General features: G+C 40.7%; 1 protein-coding gene across 1 annotated transcript in view; it reads left to right on the forward strand.

The window, feature by feature from the left end:
- Window positions 1-2756: 2756 nt before the first annotated feature.
- Window positions 2757-21626, forward strand: part of serinc4 (serine incorporator 4) — a gene marked incomplete at both ends in the record, with an annotated part of 24098 nt that continues 5228 nt past the window's right edge. The window contains 7 exons of the mRNA XM_079166181.1: window positions 2757-2873; window positions 11332-11499; window positions 12789-12967; window positions 15660-15739; window positions 16027-16120; window positions 18567-18778; window positions 19458-19553. Coding sequence (XP_079022307.1) covers window positions 2757-2873; window positions 11332-11499; window positions 12789-12967; window positions 15660-15739; window positions 16027-16120; window positions 18567-18778; window positions 19458-19553 — 946 coding nt within the window. The remainder of the gene's footprint in view (window positions 2874-11331; window positions 11500-12788; window positions 12968-15659; window positions 15740-16026; window positions 16121-18566; window positions 18779-19457; window positions 19554-21626) is intronic.

Consider the following 21626-nt stretch of genomic DNA (forward strand, 5'->3'; position numbering starts at 1 on the left):
CATCTGGCAACAAACAGCATTTACAGTTCTGTGTAGGAGAAAGTGTTTCAGCAGGGTCAAAACGCTGCGGTCTGATTGGATGAACTGGCCCAGCGTCGCCAGTCTGTGGCGACTCACAGAGAATATTAACAGGAACGCAGATTCAAATGTCCTGTCTGTGCTGTGGAAGGTCATCCTGACTGAGAGGACGGCTGAACAACGACGGGATTATCCCGACGCTCCGCCCTGCGCACTAACCCAAATCTAATCTGACTCTCTCCTCATGCACTCAGAGCTTTTTGTCTTTTACTTTATCATCAATGTTTCGTCTCTATAAAAACAGGGTATAAATGCAAAGGGTAAAAAAAGGAATGAAAGGGAAATAAAACACAGTTAAAGGTGAACAGAGAGGACAACATGATGCCTTTTTAAAAAATGTATATCTTAACTATTCTCCCCAGCCTCTTTGATAGAATCTTCCTTAATTTCTTACCGATTCTCCATCAATTTGATTTCAACTATTATGGTCAGCCATTGTTTGTAATCTGATGCATCAGTCTTGAGCCAGTTCTAGCGAGGAGAATCTGGACCAAGTCTTGGTCACAGTTTCTTATGTCTCAGGTGTGAAACGGGACCAGATTGGCGGCTTTTTGTAACCCTACCTCATACCGAACAGAAGGTATAACATCCCAGAAAAAGGTTGTTCTTTCATGCAACTCTGAAAGAACGTGAAAACATGTGCAGGTCTGGGAGGGAAGGCCAAGACGCCCAGTCGCCTCCACAGTCGGCTCATGTTCCAGTGTAGCATTACAATCACAGCACAGGCTTTTTTCTCTTTCTTTTCCTCCGGACTTGAAATGAAACCGTCAGAGCATTACAAAATCTAGTGAATCAGTGTTGATGATTGATTATGAAGGAAGGAAAATAACTAAGCTATTATAACTTTTAGGACGTAATGATTTAAATAACGCCTATTCAAGTGTTCTTACGGGAAAGTTGAATCACCTCAAAGAAATGTATCAATTGAGTTACAGACGTCTCTTTCCCAATGTAAGTCAATGGTAAAAATGTCATTTTGGGCCCCATTGCATCACGAGACGGACACAATAGTATTTTTGTCGTCTAACAGGAAGTTAGTATAACTGGTTCACTTCACCAAAATCCAATGAGATTCTTCCATTGGATTATTGTAGAAAATACTTTTTGGTAAACAAACGTTTATGGTATTTACAGGTTTTGTTCATCCAGATAATCTTCACTAATAAACACCACTTTTATGATGTTTCAAGTTGAAAGTAAAAAGCTAACGTTAGTCTATAAAGGAACTCCACCACGGTCACATGACTTCACGTCTCCACTGGTTCTAGTGAGGACGCTTAGTCGTCTCATTTACACTCTTTTTAAGATCCACCAGAGGGGCGTTCACTGACCTGTTTTATATCAGAGAACGTACCGTTAAAATCTCTTCAGCTTGTGTTAAACACAGAATTTATTTCAGACATCGAAACAAAAAACACCACAAAAAACCCACCTCTCATTCTCGACGAGGGAACAGGGAAGTGAAAAAAATGCTCATTTCCAGGGTTGAGGCACTGTTGTTGCCAATACTTTTGTACTTTTATGTAAGTGCAACTGTAAAAGTTTTTTTTACCTGTAACACAGTATTTTTATACTGTGGTATTGCTACATTTACCGGACCTCTAAATCTAATGCAACTAAGTGAATATTACGAGCAGACCCTTTATGATAAAAGCAGATTAAACATGTAAATCATTTGGAAAGCTAAAATATTAGACGCAACTCAGTTTATATTCTTCGCCTGTTGTTTTTTTCCGACTTTCCATTAGAGCCCCCCCCCCCCCAAAAAAAAAGAAATCCATCGGCCTTTTTTATTTTTAAGCTGTGAGCGCTTCTACTTATGCACTCTGGCTTGTTTTGGTTCCATCACAGGCAGCCCTGTGTCCAGTCTGTCCCACTTCACCATTTGGTCGTAATGCAGCCATGATGACTTGTTAGGATTATGGACGTGGCCTCTTTCTGTGAGTGACACAACAGACTCAGACTTGGACCAGGTCTGGAGATGCGTGTGTGTGTGTGTGTGTGTGTGTGTGTGTGTGGGGGGGGGGGGGGGGGGGGGCCTTGGGGGTCAGAAATTAGGGGGCAGTGAGGTATCAGGCATCTAGAAATCACACAGGGTTAATTGTTTAATTATTGTAAATCTGGATTAAACAGGAGTAGTGCCCAATCCCATTGTATTGTGGGGTTTGTGCAGTGCTGGGGGAAGGGAGGGACAGATGGGACTGACACATGGTCCCTGTCGACCTCCTCCTCCTCCTCCTCCTCCTCACCCCCCTCCTCCCCTCACAGACTCTTTGCCTAATCTGACCGGGTAGGACGGGTGGAGGATGGGGGAGGGCACCGGGCATTCGCCACCACCTCTCCCTCTTTTCTGGCAGCACCCAACACTGCCGCAGAGCCAAAGCACGCAGGATATGGGCAAAAAAACAACTTATTCCCCTGCGAGGCTGGACTGAGAGCAGCCCGGACCTGGTGCTCATGCTCAGGGCCTCGGCTACAGTGAGCCCAGCCGGACCAGATTTACCGCTAATCCAGCATAAGAAGCATGTAGGGACAACCTGCTGGACTTTTTCACTTTTCTTTCCTCCCCCTTTTCACTGCCAGGCCTTTTTAGAAGTTGTGTTCCCGGCCTCGATGAGGACGTGAGGATGCCATCTTTGCAGGCACGCTGAAAAAAACCCCGCTTGTGCTGGAAGTTTATGGCCAAATGTAGAGTCGTCGTGGCCGGTGAAAAGCAGTTTAGTGGCACAATGTCGGCCAGTCAGGGGATGAACAGCGGCGTCTACAACTACTTCCTCAACATGGTGGCCTATCAGGTGAGAGCTGATGAGCGGCAGCACCACACGAGGCAGCGACTGCAGCTGGAGCTTGTCAGTTTAGAGTTGATTGTAAAACAAAAGTGTATTTTTATTAGTAGATGACTTAACATTAACCCTGGAGTCGATTTTTATTGATCAGGACTTTATTATTTAAATGCTCGAGATAATGTTGTGACAAGACATAAATATTGGATAGAAACATTTTTAATTCAAAGAAAGCTGGTCACTGTAGTTTTTTTAGCAAAGGATGGTTGGATGGATGGAAAAGTGCACTTGGACTATTTTTAGCAGCGGATTAATCCACATTTGGTGCTCTAGTGAGTTATTTGCAGGCAGCAGAACGGTGTGTGTGAGATCGAGTGGAAACAAACTTCAGTGTTTGTTCATTGTGATAAAGGAACATGTCACCCAGTGCAACAGTGAGGCTCATTGATGAAGAAGAGGAAGAAGAGATATCAGACACACACATTGCTGATGACTAGTGATGCTACTGGTGGGACTGTATAGAAATGTCAGTCTGTCTGTCTCACTTCCAACTCATTAAATACCGACGCCCGGTCAGCTTCCTCCAACGCCACTTTTGAACGTGCCAGGGCAGAATGCGCTCATAAAGCACTCGTAGCAATACCTAAGAGAAAAGTAATGCGCAGAAATTCGTAGATATCCCAAGAAATCAATTGGTATGTTATCCAATTAATAATGAACCAGGAAGTTTAAAAGCCCACAGAGGGCTGGCGGGAGGTGGATGGCTCCAACAAACACAGGCGGCAACCTCCGGTTCTGCCGAGTGAAGCCGATGCGGAAGTGTCTTAATACTTGCATTCTCTCTAGTGTCCACCAGGGGGCGACTCCTCTGGTTGTATAAAAGTCTATGAGAAAATGACTCTACTTCTCTCTTGATTTATTACCTCAGTAAACATTGTAAACATGAGTTTATGGTCTCAATCTCTACTTTCAAGTCTTCTTCAATACAGCATGATGTTCATTTAGTGAATTATGGTCCATTTAGAGTCAAACAGACCATAAAGCAGGTGATGCTTTAGGGCGGGGCTACTGTGATTAACAGGTCGCTGTTGCTACCAGAAACGTATACAGCGTCTCTACGTCACTCCTCCTTCCAAATATGGTCACTTCTTTTCATTGGTTCCGAAAAAAACAACATCGCCGAAAATTGTCAAACTCAAGGCTTCAAAACATCAGTCCACAAACCAACGGGTGACGTCACGATGACTACATCCACTACAGTCTGTGTACAAACAGCAAGCTTTCAGCTAGGAGGCCGCTGTTCACATGTGAATCTATAGGTCAATGGTCAATGGTGATTGATTTATCACGTAACTTGCGTACTTCAGTAGCGACACTTATTAGATATTTTAACCCAAATGACGATCATTTTCCAACCAAGGAGTTCTGACTAAACCTTGCGGTTTCCCGAGAAGACGGAAGTTTATTTTGAAAAGACTGTGTGCATGTAACGCAAAGAAATTGCCACTTGTTGCTGGACTTGTTGTTTGATATCATACAAACCCTTGTATGAGGATAAGTGGTCAGTTTCAGCTCGTTACATGCATACAGTGTGTTTTCAACATAAACTTCTAAAGTGGGTTTGCTTAGATTTTAGGTTTACTCACACTACAAAACTACTTGGTTAGGTTTAGGAAAAAGTCGTGGTTTGGGTTAAAATGAGTATGTTTGTTTCATAAATAAACTTTGTTCCGTAACTTTCGTACTTAACTAACACCAGTTGCGTAACAAAGTTATTTTGGTGTAAAATAAGTCAACATTGACTTGGTTTCACACCGGCATAAACAGTGGTCTCCTGGGTGAAGGTCTTGTGTCTCAAACCAGCCCTGTGTGGACTTTCTCTCTCTTTCTATAGTTGCTCTGACTGTCTAATAATGACGTGGATGGGTTTATATTGGACATAGTGTAAATGCTCGGAGCCTCTCATGCAGACTCTAAAGAGGGCCTCAGTGCATCGGTGTGAGACGGCAAGTGGCACTGGCTATGCCACAGTGCTTAACGAGTTGGGAGTAAGAATGGGTCGGTCAGTCTGTCGTCCACTATGGTCCAGACTGAAATATTTCAACATTTAATGGGAAGAATTGCCATGACATTTTGTTCAGACATTCATGTTCCTCTCAGGATGAATCCTACTCACTTTATCAGGTCAAACTTTTGATTAATCCAAAACTGTGGTTTGTGAACAAACACCTCATTAATTCCCATCGGTCTCAGCTTTTATTTAGTGCTATCTAGATTAAATATTAGCATACTAACATGCTCAACTAAGCTGATGAACATGGTAAACATTCTGTGTTGGCGACGCTACTAGCTTGACTACATTTCTCAGCAGCGTGGTGGTAGCGTAGCTGTTTTTCAGAATCAAATAGCTTTTCAGTAGCTTAGCTCTTTCATTGATCAAGAAGTGAGGTAGCCTTTCATTAGTTTAGCTCTTTTATTGATCAAGAAGTGAGGTAGCTTTTCAGTAGCTTAGCTCTTTCATTGATCAAGAAGTGAGGTAGCCTTTCATTAGTTTAGCTCTTTTATTGATCAAGAAGTGAGGTAGCCTTTCATTAGTTTAGCTCTTTTATTGATCAAGAAGTGAGGTAGCCTTTCAGTAGCTTAGCTCTTTTATTGATCAAGAAATGAGGTAGCCTTTTAGCAGTGGCGGGCTGTGGATTTTATACCTGGGCCTTCAGTGCTGTTCTCCACTTCTAATAACCTCATTATGACGTCACAGCTACGGGTTATTATTTGTTTCGTGTAAAAGCCGCATATTCACATAACACTGCAACATTTGACAAATGAAATAAAATGTGCAGATACATGAATACGAGCATGACGGGACGCTGCGTCATTAACGGACAATATAGTCCAAATCAATGTAACACAATGACAAACTCACAAGAGCAGTCGCATATATTCATATGACAACAAAGCAACAAATCAATCCAGCAGACCTGCAGCGGATCCACGCATTCCACCACACGAGCACGAGCCATTCAAATACTATTCATAAAAACGCCACGATAGACAAATGAACAGTAGAGGTAAACAAACGAAGTTCACTTACCAAATGCTGTCTATGCTGACAAAGAGTTTAATCCCAGTACATCAGTTCCAGTAAGAAGTCCAACCGGATCCGCCGCCGGTCGGTTGTCCGTGGTCCGCCGCTGTTCGGTCGTCGTCTTCGACCGACGTTCGGTTGTCTTCCGCTGCCGGTTGCTTGTCCGTCTTCCGCGGCCGGTCGGTGGTCCGTTTTCGACCGCGTTCGGTGGTCGTCTTCGGCCGTGGACCGGCGAAGGGCGGGCCGCGGTTGTGAGTTGTAGATCCACTCGAGTCTCTCCAAAAGTACCGACGCTCAGTTAAAATGAAACACATTCCCAGCCATAACATGTGCAACGCTTCTGACGCTGCATACAAATCCTTTTCCTGGCTGGGTCAGGGCTGCTAGCTGTGGGGTGTTTCTTACTATGTCCAGTTTGTTCAGAAATGTCCTTCTTGAGAAAAGCGTTCCCAGTAACTCCGCCACTAAATCCGTTTCTCCTCCTTCCGCCATTTCATATTAAAAAAACAAAGCTAGGTAAAATGTCTTTCAAATATTTCCACTTGAACTCTGTCTGCTACAAAGCTCTGCTAGCAATCATGTTTCGCGGGCACATAGTCACGTGCCCGCCCACTGACCAATCACAGCACACTCTGCACCTTGCTGGCAGAGAGGCATCTGGACTCTGAGCTGACGTAACTAGGCCTGCAAACTGTTCTGGTGGGGCCATGAATCCCAAACTAAAGATCTGATTGGTTGAATCAACAATATCGTCCCCATTCAACTTAAACTGCACATGGCAGCACTGGGTGAGTCTGCAGACGGGCATCTCTTCTTACTAGAGACACAGAGGTGAAATCTGATTGGATAAAAGCTCTACTTAAAACAAGCTGCACTGGAAGCAGAGCAACTGAGGAGCACAGTAGCTGTGCAATGAGAAAATAAGATAATGGGAAAAATATTTTTATAAATTATAATACATATAAGAAAAAATTAAATGTATTTAAGAAAAAATATTAAATTATAAAATAGCTATAACTTTGTGATTCTGTTTAGGCCAGCAGAGAAGGCTTTGCAGGCCCTGACGGCCCGCCACTGCCTTTTAGTAGTTTAGCTCTTTCATTGATCAAGAAATGAGGTATAGCCTTTCAGTAGTTTAGCTCTTTTATTGATCAGGTAGTGAGGTAGCCTTTCAGTAGCTTATCTCTTTTATTGATCAGGTAGTGAGGTAGCCTTTCAGTAGCTTAGCTCTTTTATTGATCAAGTAGTGAGGTAGCCTTTCAGTAGCTTATCTCTTTTATTGATCAAGTAGTGAGGTAGCCTTTCAGTAGCTTATCTCTTTTATTGATCAGGTAGTGAGGTAGCCTTTCAGTAGCTTAGCTCTTTTATTGATCAAGTAGTGAGGTAGCCTTTCAGTAGCTTATCTCTTTTATTGATCAAGTAGTGAGGTAGCCTTTCAGTAGCTTAGCTCTTTTATTGATCAAGTAGTGAGGTAGCCTTTCTGTAGCTTAGCTCTTTTATTGATCAAGTAGTGAGGTAGCCTTTCAGTAGCTTATCTCTTTTATTGATCAAGAAGTGAGGTAGCCTTTCAGTAGCTTAGCTCTTTTATTGAGCAAGAAGTGAGGTAGCGTCCACAAAAAACAATTTTTTCCCCCAAACGTTTATGAAGCTCAAGCAGCTTTCTGTTGCTGAATGGGGAAAGAAGAGGTCAACATATTGCGGCGTTATTTGTTGAACAATTGTAGTGTAAGTCCCGGACATTTATGGACATTAGATGCATAAATAAATGCAATGTAAGAAAGTATTGTCTAAACAATTCAGCAATTAGCAACCAGTAGCAGCTTGTGTGTACAGATTGTAAAGGCGTCTGAGTCAATTTACAGACCCTATAATCAATAAAATGTATAATCAAAGTAAATTCATACGCAGAATGAAATTTGTTGCTGTATGAAAGGTAAATTGGATCACTGGTGCATGTGATTCATGCAGGATTAGCTCTCAGATTAGCTTGTTAAATACTTGGAAAGATGCAGGAGATGTTATAATCATACGAAGAAACAACTGGAGGGAGTCCTGACCTGTGTGTCTGGGAAATATAATATTAATTTACCAATTGTCATGAGACAAGACTCTGTTACTAGGAACTAAAAAAACGGATTATTGCTCAGCACGTAGTGTTCACATCAGACCCGACACACACTCTTTGACCTGTTTAGCCTGAATTATTTGGATTCAGTAGCTGTTTTAATATCCAAGTAATTATGTTATGTTTATAGCAGATCTGAGCCCACTCGCTTACTGCAACAACTTCCCTTTGTGACTATTACTCCTGCATTATAAAGGATTAAATGAGGCCAGACATGTGCAGTGGTTGGAGCAGCCATTAATTAAACACCTGGCTGTCTGTCAATAAAAAGTTTTCAAAATAGCAGATTTTAGATTTTTTTCACTTTGCTTATTTGTTTTTCCCCCACAAACTGAAGTAGCACAGCTCCGATGTCCAGCACAGAAACGGGTTTGTTCCCTTTGTAAAATGCTAACTTTTATATAGTATTATTGACGTCCTATATCTCTTAGTGTACATTCATCTACAGGGTCTACAAATGATTAACATGTGTAAAATAAATATGATTTGATTCAGGATTTATTGATTAAACTGAGGGTTGAATAATCAGTGATTTCTAGGTTGGAAACATACAAATTAAGCACCAAAGTAGCGGATCCAACAAAATCTCACGTATTTAATCTTTTTCTGCTTGCTGAGGGATGTTGGCAGCGGCCTCTCGGTTCAGAAAGTAGGTTAGTTTCTGACTCACTGGGTGTTTTGTGGCTGTGACGATGCCTCCAGTCACAAATAAGAGTAGATAATAAACTAAATGTATTTATGTAGCACTTTAAAGAGCGTTACACAGAAAATTGCAAAAAAGACAAATGAAGTCAAAAATAAACATCGAAAGCATGAAAAGCATCTAAAACAACAACAAGAACAGTAAAACCAGAAGAAACGTATTAAATAAGTTATAAGTAAATATAAATAAAATCAAAGACAGAGAAAAGGTCAAAGGGTCACCAAACAGACAATGATTTGATCCTCTTGTCAGTGTTTTTGAGATGCTGAAGGATCAGCAGAGTGAGTGGTCAGCTGCAGAATAATGCAATCCAGATAAACATTTCTGTGGACTATTTAATCCTTCAAAAGCTCAATCGATGGAGACAAGATTTGGACAAACTGATACAGGATCAAATCATTTTTGAGCTGCTGCACATGTTTAAAGCTCTATTCTTATTTAGTCTTCCTCTTCGATGAGAAGATGTTTGATAATCTTCTCTTACCGTTAGCCATGTAATGAGTTGTAATAATAATATATCTGGATTCAACGCACTAGCATTCATAAATACAGTTACATATTTGTCCCAGAAGGATTTTTGCCATATATTAAAACATCACTGTGCATGAAAACATCTGTCCCATACATCATCAGTCAGACCTCCAGACTGTAATCTGTGTGTTCAGGTTTTTTTACCTCCTTAGATTTAGTTCAGGATCAGCAGTGACGGACTTAACATCCAGACGTTTATCAGAATCAGAACCAGACGCTGTCGGACTCATTAGATTAATCTGCCTCGCTGCCAAACACTCCGTCGGTGTAAGTTGTCTGACACAGTGACCTCCGAAAGTCTTCAGACAGCTCGAGTTTGAATTCCTGGAATGCATTCACAAAATTAACCGAAAATCACTTAATGTTCATGCTGTTCAAACCACAAATGTATTATTTTATGTCAATGTGATATTTATGATCTATAGTGCAGATGACTGGTGAATTTGTTAGGTTATTACATTTTTGGGGGCATTTTGCCTTTGACAGTGCAGAGAAACAGGAAACATGGGAAGTCGCTTACATTTAAACATGTAGACAACATGGGAATGCTCAAAACAGTCGGGTACGACCGGCAGATACAAGCAAACAAAAACTTCTTGCAGCAACAAACCGACAAAGGGACAGTTGAGACTGATCAGGGCTGGGCAGACAATCAAAAAGGCGGGAAAACACATGAGCAGTGAACTTCAAAATAAAACAGGAAACAGACTAACCCTATAACAAAGATCATGACACTTACTTGTGATATATTGGATTTTGATTATGGCAGAGCATCACAAATTTGGTGATTACATCAATCACATATTGTGTATTTTTTAGCCAATTGTATGGAAATGTATATATGTACAGTTTATATTAGGGGTCTTTTGACTGCGTTTGGCCCCAAAACAACACATTTTTTTCCTCCATTTTCAAAGGCCAAGAAGTATTTCATAGGACCCCAACAAATCGTGTTGACGCAACCTTGGCGAGCATGGACACCGTGCCAATCCTAGCGTGAAAACTACACCCCGCATGGGGTTAATAATAATACACAAATGAAAGGAAAAACCTGAATAAATGAATGGAGAGACAGGACAGGAGGACTCAGAGTGACGAGGCTAAGACCTTCAGATCTGAACCCAACTGAACAAGTGTTCCACAACGTTCTCCACCCGCATGGTGAAGAATGGTGTTCTGCAGGCTCATGGTGGAACAGCGTCTTACTAACACGCGGACATTTTGTTCCTTTTATTTGTCAGCATCGATATGGAATAACACACAGATAATTATGTAATGTGAAGGAATGACACTATATCCAACCTACATCACATAGTTAACACAGTTGTCTTTTCACTTTTTGCAACAAGCAATATGTTTTTATTCATGACACACAACGCATAAAGGAAAGCAAATAAGTATTTAAGTTAAGTTAAGATAGAACTTTATTGACCGCAAAGGAAATGATTGTGCCTGAGATTGATCAAAGATTATAACAGAAGAATAACAAAAAAACAATAGAGCACGATTACAAACATATACAAACAATAGAGCGAGACGTATTAAGTGTATAATGATAACAATAATAGTTATAATGAAAGCACTTTTCATAACATAAAATGCAGCTCAATGTGCTTCACGAGAGAAACAAATCAATAACAGGTATTTAAAAAGAGAGGACGCAAGAAGCAAACTCAATAAAATAATAATCCAATAAATAAAGATACACATAGGAATACAAGAGATAAATGAAGTTGAATGGGGAAATAAACATAAGAAGTAATGCTGACACAAGTGTATAAAAGAATAGCAATATACATTTAGTTTAATAATTCAAATTAAATCAAATTAAAAATGTAAATTTACAACAACATAAGAATACAAATATTAAGTGTACAAGAAGTAATATTATCATTAGTGCCTAATAGAAACTAAAATAGAAAAGTGATATTGTGCATGATATTTTTCTAATCTTGGCCTCATGTATGAATATTTTGTTTTGTTTGTTTGAGATATTGGACATAAGTCTCCGTCCTCTCCCCCTCAGATATGCTGCTGCTGTGGACCGGCTCCCTGCTCGCTCTGCTGTGCCTTCTGTCCTCCGGTCAAATCCTCCACCAGCACGCGGGTCATGTACACGCTCTTCCACATCATGAGCTGCGCCGTCTCCTGCCTCATGCTGTCCCGCACCGTCTCCGAGCTCGTCAGGGAAAATGTGAGCACCGGATCTGCCCCTCCACACACACACACACACACACACACATCCAAGGACTGAAACATAACAGCCGATAGAACAAGAGAACTCTGTACAAAAGGTCCCGATACAAAATCTGTGAAAACACAATCGGGAACCGAAGTCCTAATTTAGCTTCGCAGTTCTTTTATACCCCAACATGGATTGTGATTGACTGCAGGTCGAGAGGTACGCCACACAACGGAGCAAAAAGGAACAGACACATTTAAAGGGGACACCACATGAGATGAAAAACTATGAAACATCAGTTAAAAAGGTCATAATTCACTCTCTAATATCTATTTGTATTGCTGTGAAAACATCGCCTTCACACAACTGGATTTATTGAAGATTCTTGCCAAAAATGACATTTTACAAGATAGCATTTGTACACACATGATGAAGTTACAATTTACCCTCCCAATACTAATTTTTACTGAGGAGAGCTTGAACGCACCATGCAAGTCAACGCAACCTCTGTTAAAGTTTACTGTTTAGCGCTGTGCATAAGACTTGCATGATGGGAATTAATTTCAATAGAACAAGTGTCTGATTCAGTTAGTTGTTCCAAATGTTTTACGGTCGTTTCTCAGCGGCTTGTTTTGGACTTGCATTTGTGACAAATTGTGAGCTTTATGTAACGTGATGTGTGTGGCTGTGACGTTACTGTCAGTGTGCCAACGTAAAACTATCATGCGGCGGGCATCTCTTAAAGAGACAGGCGCTTAATCGGAGCGTTTCAGACAGAGGGTGAATACAGGTATATTCAGACAGACAGTTTGACAAAAATAATGTGTTTTTTGAGCGTTGAAGCATAAAAACATGTTCTAGTAGAAACCCAAAATACAAGTAGGAACCTGAAAATGAGCATTATATGTGACCTTTAATCGGAGAAAAAGCAACTCAGTCGTTTCAACTTTGATTGGCTCGTGAGGTACAAGAACTACCGTCTCAATGTTCAGCTGGTTCTGGTGGTCGAAATTTACCGTACGGTTCACTCCCTTTGCCGACTACTTCTACGTCTCATTTTTCTCATAAGCGTACCTTTAGTACATCAATGTTTTGTACGTCCTTCATCGTAAAGACACATAAAAAAGGATGAACTTCATTCATATGTTATTACTCTGGTCAATAGTTCTCATGCGTAAGCTGTGTGAGGACATCATTACATCATTAGCATCAATGGATGTCGAATTGCATTCTAGAAGCTAGCTAGCTTTGTTGCGGTAGATAAAATATGTTGTGTGTGTGTGTGTGTGTGTGTGTTTCAGGTGCCTTTCTTCAACATGGTGTGTGACCAGGCACACGGCGGGGGCCACTGTGAGATGCTGGTGGGCTACTCGGCGGTCTACAGAGTCTGCTTCGGCACTTCCTGTTTCTACCTGATGATGGCGATCTTCCTCATCGACGTGAAGTCCAGTCAGGACTACAGAGCGCTCATACACAACGGGTTAGTGCTGCAGAGTTTATGACGATGAAGATGAGTCTGAAAGGTTTTTTTCCATCAGCAACATCAACACAAACATCATGCATTAACCAATATATTCAAGACGATACTGTAAAATACTGCAGCTCACTGCTGCTATGGGACAATTAGTCTTTGTAATGAGTCGTAGAAATCTAGAAAGGGCCTCCATACTTTACTAAAGGTTTGGGAGGAGTGTATATTTCATTTGTTTGTAGTTTCAAGAAACACATGACATCTTTGACCCAATGAGAAGAGGATTTGTTGTGTATTTCTTCTTTTATAAACGTTGGTGATCATCAAAACAAAATGTTGTAGATTACGGCTGTGATTGTAACACATCATTCAGACAAACACTAGACGAGTTATTGTGTGTTGGATTTTCTGACATTCATGAATACAAAGCTGTTTTTTTCCAGGACGTGCACATGAATGCAGCATAACCCCCCCCCCCCCCCCCACAACTAATTAGAATAAATTCAAAGCAGAAATCATAAAACTATCAGCAAGCGACCACTACATTTATTTATTATTAAGTTTTTACGTTTTATTGACGCTGACAAACTGGAAAATCCTAAATCTGAAACACAAACAAATGAATCCATAATCAACCTTTTCATAAATTCCCTACATTTTCTGGCTCTAAAATCCGAAGTGAAATCTGGAGTTTTTCTCCGGATTAGGTTACAAAGATCTTTATGTAATTTCCCTTGAATCAGAATATTTAAATGCGGACCAGAGATGTTTCCACGCCTCTCCAGAAACACACCCGTCTCTAAATACTTCACTACGGTCCGCTGTGTTCCCTCCCTTGGCTCACCTGACCGGCTCTATTTAAGGCTCCTTGTTGTCACACTTTCCATAGCAGTCGATTAGAGCGCTGACGTAGCTCAGATTAGGATTTGACAGCCGGGATTGTTTGGTCTCTCGGGGGTAAATACTCGCAAGAGTCTTAATCTGTGCCACGGTGAAAAGGGTTTCAGGGTCTTTGGACTGTAGGGGGGTCAGGGAGTGCCCCAGTGCCCCGATGAAACCTCGTATGTCCAGAGCAGTTTCATTAACAAATGAATAAACATTACAATATTCACAAATTCAAAATAGTTTTTGAATTTCAGTATGTATTATATTATATTATATTATATTATATACATTAAGCCACATAACATCATTTCAAATATATTTTCATTTTATAATGTCTATTCCTTTTAACCCAACCTTCCCTTACAATACTTTTATAATGTATAAATATATAATAACATACAAACAGGTCTCCATGAGTTTAACTCTTCAATGAAACATCTTGGGTTTGGTTTATTTCTGGAATACTGTATTTGGATTTGAAACAGTAGAGATCATCCAAAGCAATCAAAATGTTGTTTTTTACAAGCACTTCACAGCTCGAGCTAATTTCAAAACTCTCATATTAATTAAATACATTTATTTGTACAGCCTAATACCACACATTCTCTATCCTTTGGCCCTCGCATCAAATAAGGAAAAACTCCAAAAAATGTACTTTTGCATCAGAGGAGGGATCTCTCCCCGAGGATGGACAGAAGTGCAAAAGAGGTCATGTGGACAGAATGAAGAACAAAATAGAATTACAACGTAGTCAATCCATGTGATATAAATGATAAATATTGGCCCAGAAACAGTCTCCTCTGTCTCCTCCTCTGTCTCCTCTGTCTCCTCTGTCTCCTCATCTTCCAACAGCCGCAACCTTGGACTCAACCCTTTCATTTGAATCCCACATTAACATGCTGTTACGTTCCATCCCTCTCCTTTTCTGCTGCTGAAACCCTCATCCACTCTCACATCACCTCAAGACTCGACTACTGCAACAGCCTTCTATTTGGTTTTCCCTCCTCAAAACTCCTCAAAAAGCTTCAATACATTCAAAACTCAGCTGCCCCAGATCCTCACACACACTCGCCACTGTCCTCCAAAACCTTATGAAACAATGCATCCGTTTCAAACTCCTCCTCATCACCTACAAAGTGCTCCATAACATGGCACACGCCCAACCAATCCACACTCCTGCACGTACCCTCAGATCGGCAAATGCCAACCTCCTCATGCCCAAAACAAGGACCGAGCATGCCCCGACCCTCTGAACTGTCTTCACACTCTCATCCAGAACAAAACACACCTATTGAAGTCTGCTGTTAACCTCGAACCGTTTTACTTGTTTGTGGAAATTGCTTAATTGTGAATTCCTCTCATGGAGGTTTTAAAATCTTTTTCTTCATTTTATCTCCCTTGTAAAATGTCTTGGAGTTTTATAAAAGCACTTCCTAAATAAAATGTATTATTATTATAATTATTATTATTATATAATGAGAGTAGTAATATCAGTATAGCACTAATAATAGCAGGATAATGATAGAAACATGATAACTACTTTAATGATAATGACATGTGACAAATCATATTATTATATTTGCAAGATTTGCTAAGAGGACAATTTGTAGTAAATGAACAAAAACATGCAAAAACCAACAATCCTTAACGATACATTTGAATTACTGGTTATGTGTATGGAGAACAAGCAGGACCAAAGAATTAAAGAAACCGTGACAAAATAAAAGTGAATGAGTGAATGCAAATTAAGAAGAACGAGAATCTCTTCAGATTGAAACTGTTTTGTCTTGTTCCCGTGTTGTCTGTCGACCTGCAGCTTCTGGTTCCTGAAGTTCATCACTCTGCTGGGGACGTGCACCGCCGCCTTCTTCATCCCAACAGAGTCCTTCCTGCATGGTGAGCAGCCGAGACATGAACCCACACTGAGAAACACATGTGGTGGTCGGAGACGGCGGAGTCAGTGCAGCTCCCTCCGAGTCCTGCTGGAGGGCAGCAGAGACCTGCCGCTCCGCTCCACTGCTGTGAATTATTGGACCGTAAATCTGTGCAGCTTGACTTCACAATAAATCTGATGGTGATACAAGCGTGAGATCAGAGCTGATTTATGATCCGCAGCTTGTTCTCTCTCTCTTCTCTCAGAAATAAATCAAAACACCTTTCTCTCCCCCCCTCTCTTCTCCCAGCTTGGCATTATGTTGGTGTGGTGGGAGGATTTGCCTTCATCCTCATCCAGCTCATCCTCATCACAGCTTTTGCGCACACCTGGAACAAGAACTGGTGAGTGAGAGTGTCGTGTGAATAAACTGTTATGTCACTGTGTATGTAGTGATATATTGTGTATGATAGCAGTATAAATCATGACAGGACTTTATGAAATGTGAAAACAAACTGGTCATAGATGAAATACAATAATGTGAATTATTGGACCAAAAGTAAGTCACACCTGTTCACAAACCTTTGTTTTCAGGCTTAGTTTATGGTTGAAATGATGGTCTGTTTGACACTAAATGGACCAACATTTACTAAATGAACATCATGCTGTATTGAAGAAGACTTGAAACTAGAGATTGAGACCATAAACTCATGTTTACAATGTTTACTGAGGTAATAAATCAAGAGAGAAGTAGAGTCATTTAAGCGGCTCCTCGTCAGACTCAACTTCTTTATATTGTCTACAAAAAAAATCAAAAAGATGCCACATAATAATAACAAAAATAATGAATAAAATATATACATATACATATAACCCACTGGATTAAGTCACAGACAGAGCTGGTTTTCTTTTACATTTTGGAGACACGTGGTTCCCACAGGACAGGGACAGTATGTGGTTGAAGGTCCCTCACATTTTCTTATATTCATATAATACAGTATACAGTATACATACAGAGGGCAGCCGGGTTCACATCTGGAGAAGAGAGCCTCTCTTGTTGATGACGGATTCATCTTGTGTCCAGCAGAACTAAATCATAAAGACTTCAGCAACATCTGTCTCTGTCTTTGTTTCTGTTTTCGACTTTTTCTAGTTTGTGGGTTTAATTTTTGTTTGTTTAATAAAGTTGAAGATGAAATTGAAGAAGAAAAAACAGTAAAATGTTAATTAAGTAAAATTAGAATAAGATCAAATAAAAAACTAAATATGTATAAATACTAAGAACACATAACACGCTGTTTAAAATCAGACTAAATAATAAGCAAAAATAATAAAAATAATTAAATTATAAAACAGTAGATCAAATCCAGACTGAATAGATGGATTTTTTGTTAAAAGAAATTAAATATATGAAGAAGAAACGCATCAATCCTGAGATTTGAGATGCTGGAAACAGCAAATGTTAACGATTATTATCGTGACATTTTACGGTCTATTTACTGTTATTATTACAATGAAACATTTGTTGTTAATCAACTGATCAATTAACTGACTCATCATTGCAGCTCTAATTAAATATCATTCAAAGAGTTAACAAAACAAAAAACTTATCACACGAGGAGGCTAAGATGATGATGATGATGATGATGATGATGATGATGATGATGATGATGCGCCCACTCTAGATCTACTTGTCTTTTGTTTGTTCTTACGTTTGTTTGCTTCTTGACGCCTCCTCCTCTGTACGTCGTCCCCATCGTGTCCTCATTCGTTCAGCCAGACTCGTCCCAGATGTTTTTGATCGTCTCCAGCTGTTGCTGTTGTGCCTTCCGTCTCTCTCGGCGACCTCTGTCTCCCCCCTGTCTCTCGGGCAGAGTTGTTGCAGTAACAACTAAGAGGATGTATTCATGCAGGGCCTTTTCCAAAACAAACACACAAAGCTAACAATCCTCTTATTCCCTTTATGGTGGTAAAGACTCTGTCTTCCTTCTGGGGTTGCAGGTCAGAAGACAAGCTGCTGAAAATAACACTGATGTCTTATCATCTTCTCATGTGGCGTCGGCCGATTACGTCAGTCATCTGTGTGTTTACTGTGTCACTAACCGGAGGCTGTACGGTCAGTGTGCAGTAACTCATGAGAAACAAGGAAAACGCATAGACTTTATATCAGAAGTGGACGTAGTCATCGTGACGTCACTCATTGGTTTGTTGACTGATGTTATGAAGCCTCGAGTTCGACGATTTGGTCGTTACCATCTTGTCTTTTTGCAACCAATGAACGGAAGTGACCATATCTGGACTGAGGAGGAGTGACGTAGAGACGCCGTATATGTCTCTGGTACCTGCCAATCACCATGTAGCCCCGCCCTAAAGCATCCCCTGCTTTATGGTCTGTTTGACTCTAAATGGACCATCATTTACTAAATGAACATCATGCTGTTGAAGAAGACTTGAAACTAGAGATTGAGACCATAAACTCATGTTTACAATGTTTACTGAGGTAATAAATCAAGAGAGAAGTAGAGTCATTTTCTCATAGACTTCTATACAACCAGAGGAGTCGCCCCCTGGTGGACACTAGAGAGAATGCAGGTTTAAGGCTTCACTTTTCAGAACTGGTTGCAGCCTGGGAAAATGCCCTTTTTTTTTTTTTAAAGAAATCCTGAATTTGCCCCAGAAATAGATCACTTGTGACCTAAATTTGTGGCAACATTCATTGAGATCTGCTATCAAACGATAATAAAACTATTTCACCCTTCTTGGTAAAAAATAACTCGTCAGGTGTTCCTCTGACAGCTGCAGCATCCAGGCAGAAGTTCAACTCTCTCTGTCCTCTTGTGTTCCTTTCAGGTTGACCGGAGCGGCGGAGAACAAGCGTTGGTATCTGGCAGTGATGTGCGCCACCCTCTTCTTCTACACCATCGCCACCATGGCCTTCACCTTCATGTACAAGTACTACACGCACCCCATCGCCTGCCACTTCAACAAGGCCCTGCTGTGGATCAACCTGGGGCTCTGCGGCCTCATGTCCTTCATTGCCGTCACGCCGTGCGTGAAGCAGAGTGAGTCATGAAAACACACCCGCGTGTGTCTGTCGCCGATTCCCGACGGTGAAATAACACTTAGTCCATCTCCAGCTATGCAAACATCCGCCTGTTGAAACGGATAATAATAATTAGGTGTACTGTAAGATAATATCGTCTGGTTCTCCCTCGCAGGCCGACTTTGTCTGCACATGTCTGGGTTTTAAGATAGATTGAAACAGCTGATTACAGAGGTGGAAGAAACTAAGTACATTTACTTAAGTACTGTACTTTACTCTAGTAAATAGATATTGGTACTTTTTTCCACCATTGCTCAAGTTTAAACCGAGGTACTGGTACATCTCTTGAGTATTTCCATTCATGGAGCATTTTTTAATCTAATTTTCCATTAAATAAAACCTGAAGTAACATGTCAATATCAATAACTCAAAGCTACCTCTCTGAAAGGAACCTCTTCTCACTATTAGTTTTACTTTTCCATCAATAAACTGAGTACATGTTAAGACTTTATATTTGTTTACGTTTACTTAAATCAGTAGTTGAACTGTAACATTTGTACACAGCGGTATTTGTACTTTCTATAAAGATAAAGGAGTTGATTCTCCACCACTGCTTGCTTGTGAAGTGTGTGTGCATGTCAGGTATTGTACATTATGGTATGTATTCTGACCCTGACCCTCTCTCTCTGTCTCTGCAGAGCAGCCTCGGTCGGGGCTCCTTCAAGCCTCCATCATCAGCTGTTACGTCATGTACCTCACTTTCTCCGCGCTGTCCAGCCGCCCGCCAGAGAAAGGTACGCTAACTAACCAACGCAGAGCAGAAGCTCAGCAGCTCCAGAGTTCACACCGACACACAATCCTCCACCAAGGTTTTTCTATGTGTCGATTATAAGAGAAACACGGTGCAGGAAAGGAAATGTCAGAAACTCATTTTTTGATTGCAAGTGAAGTGCATGTCACTGCATGTTTTTCTTACTTTAAATTGGCAGTAATCAATATTCTTCTAGGATAAAAGGGTTTAATGACTACTGTATGTGTAATATGAAAGGTGCTGCTCATATTGACGAACGCACAGAGAATTATTACCCCACTCTGCACGACGTGACAAACAGATAAACGTAGCATCTAGCCGGTGAACACAGTGGAGCGTTTAGCCGCTAAAGAATCGGATATCTTAGATGGTGGAGACCAAAAAATTGGCAAAAAGAGAATGAATACTGGACTTATATTCGCGAAATGGCTGAAAATGTGACTGCAAATCGATGTTGCTCTGTGTCTACTGTATGAAAACTGTTTGCTAAAATGTTCACCTTGACAACTTTATAAAGGTGTAGTGTAAAATCTAACAATCAAATATTTTTGAGCGACACATTTTAGTCATTTTGTGTGTCTTTGTAGTTGTTTTGTGTCTCTTGTGTCTCTTACGCGTCGCTCTGTGGTTTTGTGTCTCTCTTCAGTCGTTTACGATTTGAGCACTTGAATTAGACGACGACGACAATGATTAAAACAATATCAAGGTGAAATGTCGTAAAGGAATGAACAGCGCTTTACGAGGCGCTACACAAACAGTGAAGGGTGTACAAATGTTCTACTGTTATTATGTTGGTAAAACGTAACTGACATGTTCATGCAGTAGATCTGGTGCATTTCTCTGTTTTTAAACAGCATTTTTTTTAATTTGAGGACAAACTTCTCTCCTGAGCTGCAGATATAATAACACAAAAAATGTAAACACATTCTAAAAAGATGAGTGTAGATGTAGTTTCTCATCTCGTACTGTGGCTCTTTACAGCCAGTATGAAATAGAGGAACAATAACAAACAACCAGTCATCTAGACTGAACCTCTCCTTTATTTTCACCACAAGATAAATTGAAATGTTTCAAAAAGTGTTTTGTTTGTATCTCATCATCCTGTTAATACTGAAGAGCCCACCCACACACACACACACACACACACACACACACACAAACACACACACACACACACTCGTATTTCTAAATCCTCTATAATTTGCTCCCCTCATAATGACTCACCTGTTGACTCCAGGTAACACAAAGAGCCTCCACATGACAGAGACGTGAGGGCAGAGGCTTGTCAAAGGGCCCTGTCTTATCCGGGGTTTACATCTTAATGGCATGCATGCAAATAAAGACGTACCCACACACCCACACACACACATGCAGAGATAATCTGGGATGAGATGTGCTCTGACATGCTGCCTGCTGGGCTGGTGGCCTGTGGTGAGGGCAGACAGGATATTTGTTTCACATTCCTCATGGATCCATTGACAACATAATAACACAGGAATACAGCCTGGCAGCGTCATTGCATGTGTTCTCACACAGCAGATAAAAGTACAAAAGGTCGGACAACACAAGAGGTCAAAGTCAAAACACACAACAAAACAGTTTATGCCTCATATCTTGTTTGGTGTATTTGTCTTATTCTTGTCGATACTTTAACTGTCCAAATGTAGATTGCGTTGACATAAGAAGATATTTACACCCGCTACAATGCCAGAAAACATTTAAGATGTAAAACATCGACAGTAATGAATTCACCAGCTGGTGGTGTACTTCAGATTTATAGATGCTACTTTCTAGCCGTCACTTCGCAATGTTCACAATCATAAAGCAGAGAAGAAGCCACGAGAGATATCTTGTAGTGCAGCTCAGGTCGGGTCTCGAGTGAGGAGCTGATCAGCCTCAAAGCGGTCGTGGTGCGTCTGTGGAGCCGGAGACCGATATGTGATAAACAGAAATGAATAATGCGCTCGCTCGCTTACTGTAGCCCACATGAAACTATCACAACGTGAGATATGAATTCCTCCATTCCCTCTCACACACTCTGTAGTTCTCTCACATC

The sequence above is a fragment of the Pholis gunnellus genome (genome assembly GCF_910591455.1).
Source record: "Pholis gunnellus genome assembly, chromosome: 1".
NCBI classification, from domain to species: domain Eukaryota; kingdom Metazoa; phylum Chordata; class Actinopteri; order Perciformes; family Pholidae; genus Pholis; species Pholis gunnellus.